General features: G+C 43.9%; 1 protein-coding gene across 1 annotated transcript; it reads right to left on the bottom strand.

The window, feature by feature from the left end:
* Nucleotides 1–1,038: 1,038 nt before the first annotated feature.
* On the bottom strand, nt 1,039–3,582 carry LOC103507318 (phosphatidylinositol 5-phosphate 4-kinase type-2 alpha; the record flags this gene model as incomplete). Its single annotated transcript, XM_008471784.3, is given in 4 exon segments — nt 1,039–1,784; nt 2,071–2,344; nt 2,636–2,935; nt 3,444–3,582. Coding segments are annotated over 4 exon segments (901 nt in total), but the record flags the coding sequence as incomplete, so codon positions are not given.
* Nucleotides 3,583–5,231: the final 1,649 nt, after the last annotated feature.

Genomic DNA, 5,231 nt, shown 5'->3' on the forward strand with positions numbered 1-5,231 from the left:
GACTCCCCATGAGCTCACGGGACGTGACGTGATGGTAGTATGTTCCTACCTTAATACATACCTACCTCTATCTATTTTTTTAAGAGGTTTGACAGAGGGAACTGTGACTGCTATGGTCTTATCGTCCCGAAATCGAAGAGAGAAGGAAGACAGGATAGGAGAAAGCCAGCCGTTCCGAGAACGAACATTATCCCATCAGGATGATATCCGCCCCGGGCGGGAATCGAACCCGCGGCCTAGCGCTTACAAGGCAGACGCACTACCAACTAAGCTAACTAGGCTGGCTACCTCTATCTATCTGACTAAATTCCTGTGGACAATACAAAAAAACAAAAGGGAGAAAGGAATTGAAAATATTATACAATAAAAAATAAAATTCCCCGTCTCCCGTGCTTTTCCCTTCCAATCAATACTGACGATAACTTTTTCAGTAAGCTTTTCATTTCATCATCCGTATTTCACGTACCTCCCGCCCGAGACATTGGCTTTTAGCCCTTATCCTGGCTCTTTTGAACGCCTTTGTAACTCGGTTGCGTCGAGAATTATCGACCGAGAGGTGCTAGGTTCGAATCCCGGCGGGCGGATTTTTTTTTCCAATGGCTAATAAGTTTCTTTGTTGGGTTGTGGGCTGTGCCTTAGAAAAGACACAGTAAACTTTGTTCATCATTTTCGTCAATATGAAATTATCCAGTTTTTCTGTACATAAACTGACCAAAACACATCACCATGTCTCAGACTATGCAGTATTTTCTATCCATTTCGTTTCTTTCAAAATTTCTCTTCTAAAAACTCAAGCTAAAGGGTTAAAGAACTTGCAAGGGCGTGGTCCCTATCACTTGAGATTTAACGAGGTTAGATTATCTTCATCATTAATCTGTGCCATGGCGGAAAAAGTTTGCCCCGCTAATGTCATTATCACTCATCACTTCACCTAATTGAACAATTAATTTCTCCCCGCATATCCGCCCCGGGCGGGAATCGAACCCGCGGCCTAGCGCTTACAAGGCAGACGCACTACCAACTAATAAGCAGGAGGGCGTGGGTTCAATCCCAGCAGAGGTATGGAATTTTATCCTCAACATTGTTTGAGAATTTGACCATAATACTGATAGTAGTAGGGATAGGTAAGTTTTGAGTGAATCGATTCAAAGAGTCGTGTGAATGGATTTGCGGTGTTCAAAAGAGCCGATTCTTTTAAAGTCGTTGCTTGCTTAGAATTCCTATATTAAAAAACATAAAAATTCTAAGCTTTGCTCAGCCTGCAGCTCTCACAGACAATAGGTACAAGGGAATATTGTGATTATTGTAGAGTGGGAAAAAAAGAATCGTGTATCCTGAATACTCGAAAAGAGTTGAATATCCCATCCCTAGATAGTAGCCTCCTGTTAGATTAGTCTTATTCGAGCAGTATAAATAAGCACTATTATTATTAATCACAACGTTTATATTTGGTAATGAAGAAGTAATAAAAAACGAGAAGGTAGCAAGACACGACGTCAATCAACACCCGTGGTGACAGCAGAGCACCCTGCGGACACCCAGAACCACATACAAAGCCATGGCCATACCGAATGCTTTCTCCGAGTCGAGAGAGATCTATTCCATCGCCTTGGACAGGAACTCGATGAATCGCTTTCCGTACTGTTCTGGATCACACGTGGAGATGCCGTCAACGTTGGCGCCATGCTTGAGGGTCTTGGCGGCTTTGGCAGCCTGCTTCTTGACCCCGTAGTGCGTGAGAACGTCGATGAGTGCGATGAAGTAGATCTCCTTGACCGGGGCATCTGAAAACGAAAGTTGATGTTTACAAAAATGTCTTGGTAGCGTAGTGGTCAAGACGAGACGCTCGTCTGGTAAACAGGAGGGCGTAGGTTTAGCTGTGACGTCTTAGGTTCCAACTCATTCCATAGTCACTTAAACCATCTCTCATAGAGTTCGATTGCATGAGTTGTGACCTCTGACCGTTCTATCATTGCCTTGTGGTTTCTGCTTTGGTCTGTTATCTTTGGTTCTTATGCTTGACAATGATGGCAGACTTTGGGCCCTACTACATTAATACAAATGACTTACTCTCGGCGCTAGGAATGGCATAGATGTCGAGCTCGGGTATAATGGCTCCGTCATACTGTAGCGAGGTCTCTCGGTTCAGCGTGTGAGGGGAATCAGGCGGGGTGGTGCCCCACGGGATGCGGTCCCCCACCCCCTCACTGTCCTCCTCATCTTCATCGTCTGCCCCCCCGCCCCCTCCGTTGTTCTCATTGGCTAGCTCCTCGGCCTCTGCGCGTGCGCAGTCGTGAATCCCGACCAGAAGCGAGTAGTCCATCAGGTGCAGGTTGGTGAGGAACTGTGAGGAGAAACACAAACGGGATAGTAAAATGAATGTGATCTATGAACTGGGGCACGGTTAGCCCATCTGCTGAGGCTTAAACCATCAACTTCTAGGTTGATATTCTAGCGAATAGCCTTGGGAGGTACAGACCGGGCCCACAATCCGAGTTTAAATTCGCTTCAAGTTAAGTAAGTTTAACTTAAACGAAGTTCAAACTCACTTTGTGGACCCGGCCATGGGTCAAAGGAAAGGGCTGCCTTTCCTATGATAAAAAAAGTGGACCCTACTATGCCGAGGTTAACTCACCTCAACATCTGCATTGAGAGTCTCCAGCAGTTTCTCCTTGGCTTCATCCCCGATGACTATCTTGGTACCGCCCTGCACGAAATCGTTATCCTTGAACGTGGGCAAATCCTTTTCCTTCTCCTTCTCCGACGCCTCCCGATCCACAGTGGATCCCTTCAGGTCGAACTTCTTGTGCGTGGTCAAATGGTTGGAGAACACATTCCTCATGGCCACCACGTAGTGCTCTACGCCATCCACAGTGAGTCGGTACATACCCAGGTATTGGGGGAGCAGGGTCTTGCCATGCCTCTCTACGATGTACTGGAGGGAGAGACATTATTCATTGATTAACCTTATGATGTCAGTCATCTTTGGTAAATTCAAGTTATTCTCACCGCTTTGAAATTTTACATGTTTATCAGACTTCGATTCGAGTTTCTTTGAAAAAGCCGACAAAGGTGGAGAAAACTTCCATTTTACTAATAACTACATAATTATAAGCAGTACTTTTTACTTTCTATTTTCAAAAGAGGTTTGATAGAGGGAACTGTAACTGCTAAGGTCTTATCGTCCTGAAAGCGAAGAGAGAAGGAAGACAGAATAGGAGAAAGCCAGCCGGTCCGAGAACGAACCTTATCCGTTTAGGACAAAACCTACGACCTAGCGCTTACAAGGCAGAAGTAGGCCGCCTCTCATTAATCCCATTGCTTAGGTATGCCTAGGTATGCTAACTAACTATTAAAGCACCAATTTTTTATCCGAGTTGCTCTGTGTGAATCCAGTATCTCTCATTTAACTAACTGCCCTGTGTATCTTTAATTCTACTTACCGGATGGTATTGTTTGAGGAACGAGTGCATTCTCTCCACCTCCTCGCTCGTCAGCGTTTTGATAATAAACAATCTGTCATAGGATTGATAGAATTTGGCTCCAGACTTTCCCGGTGACTCGACAGCAATGGGCTGAGACCTGAAATGGAAAGCGCTGGGTTAGCAACAGTGTTTAGGGGTGCAATAGTCCTCCATACTGGACTCCGCATACACAGGAATTTCGTCAGAAAAGGCCCCCCCTCTTTTAATGTAATGTAGGAACAGTGTATAATGCCCAGAGACATTAGTTTGAGATTGAAGTTAATCCAAATGGATTCCTTCTGGCTTTCTATTCTATTCAGTAGTAATAAAGTTTCTCTTCAAGGACTTCTTCCACCTACCACGACATGGTTTTTTCTTCCACTGTGAGCCGTCAAGATTAGCCTTTAGCCTGAACCCACGAATTTCACGATAGTCGTCTTCTTTCTATTGACCTTTCCCCCAATTTTATCCTGAATTATAATGTGGAGGACGTCATATTTAGAATTGTTTGAAACTCTCATACGTACAGACCAAGAACCCAGAAAACAATTTTTCCTTTTTGTACGAGGTCATGGTACACAAATTTATGTAATCGAGATTTTGAACTGCGCTGCGTACATTTTAAACCCAAGTCTCGCGAGAAAGAAATAAAATCAAGTTTACAAACACAAGAAAAAAAAAAAAGAAGAATAAATTAGAACAGTGGTTCCCAAATTAGTTTTTCTACGTGGCCTTTTTCATTTGTGAGGGCACCGCGGCCCCTAACTATATTTTAAGTGACTGTTTTCTTTTCCCCTCATAATATATATACATTTAAAAAATCTGCCAGGGGGCCGCGGACCCCACTTTGAGAATCACTGAATTAGAACACACCGAGCGTGTTTGGGGGGGCAAAAGCTCATTATGCTCACACATACACGCCGGAGTTGTATAATGAGGTAAAAGTTTCATACATTTATATGCTCCAATTAAAACGAGTGATTAGTAAGGAAAGCGGTAGAAGGGTAGTCAGGGGGAGTTACAGGGTAGTATAGGGGGGTTACAGCACAGAATGGGGTACCAAGCTTCACATTTCAAAAACAGAGGGGGTGGGGTGAGAGGGTTAGGTTACTCCAGGCATTGTAGGCCTGGTGCACATTTGAACCGGAATGGCGCGATGTCGCCTGAAAATCCAAACCTATGAATTTTTTTTTTTAGGTAAGTCTGCATTTATTAAAGAATACATTGAAAATTACAAATAAAACATGAAAACCTGGAAGGGCACTCAAAATCGAAGCCGCATTCCCACGCTGAACTGCCAGGCTTATACGTTGGAGTAGGTAAAATCTTGTTTTTTTCTTAGGTAAGTCTGCATTTATTAAAGAATACATTGAAAATTACAAATAAAACATGAAAACCTGGAAGGGCACTCAAAATCGAAGCCGCATTCCCACGCTGAACTGCCAGGCTTATACGTTGGAGTAGGTAAAATCTTGTTTTTTTCTCTCCTGTTTGATCTATCATCCTTTTTCCGATTTCTCTACCCATGAAAATGGTTTGGATTACAAACCTTTCAGACTATAAGAGAGTTAAAGCTGTGTCCATACATAGTCGACGGCCGTCGATCGACGAGGTGAATCTATGTTGTCGAGGCAGTGTGGACGTTTCAGGCGACATCGATCGACGTGTGGACACTGCTTACGCCGTGCGACTCCAGTTTGAGAGGGTTCTATCTCTATCATTTTCAAATTTTCATCGGTTTAGATTTTCAGGCGGTATCGCGCGACT

Source organism: Diaphorina citri, unplaced genomic scaffold (assembly GCF_000475195.1).
Source record: "Diaphorina citri unplaced genomic scaffold, Diaci psyllid genome assembly version 1.1 scaffold305, whole genome shotgun sequence".
NCBI lineage: Eukaryota > Metazoa > Arthropoda > Insecta > Hemiptera > Psyllidae > Diaphorina > Diaphorina citri.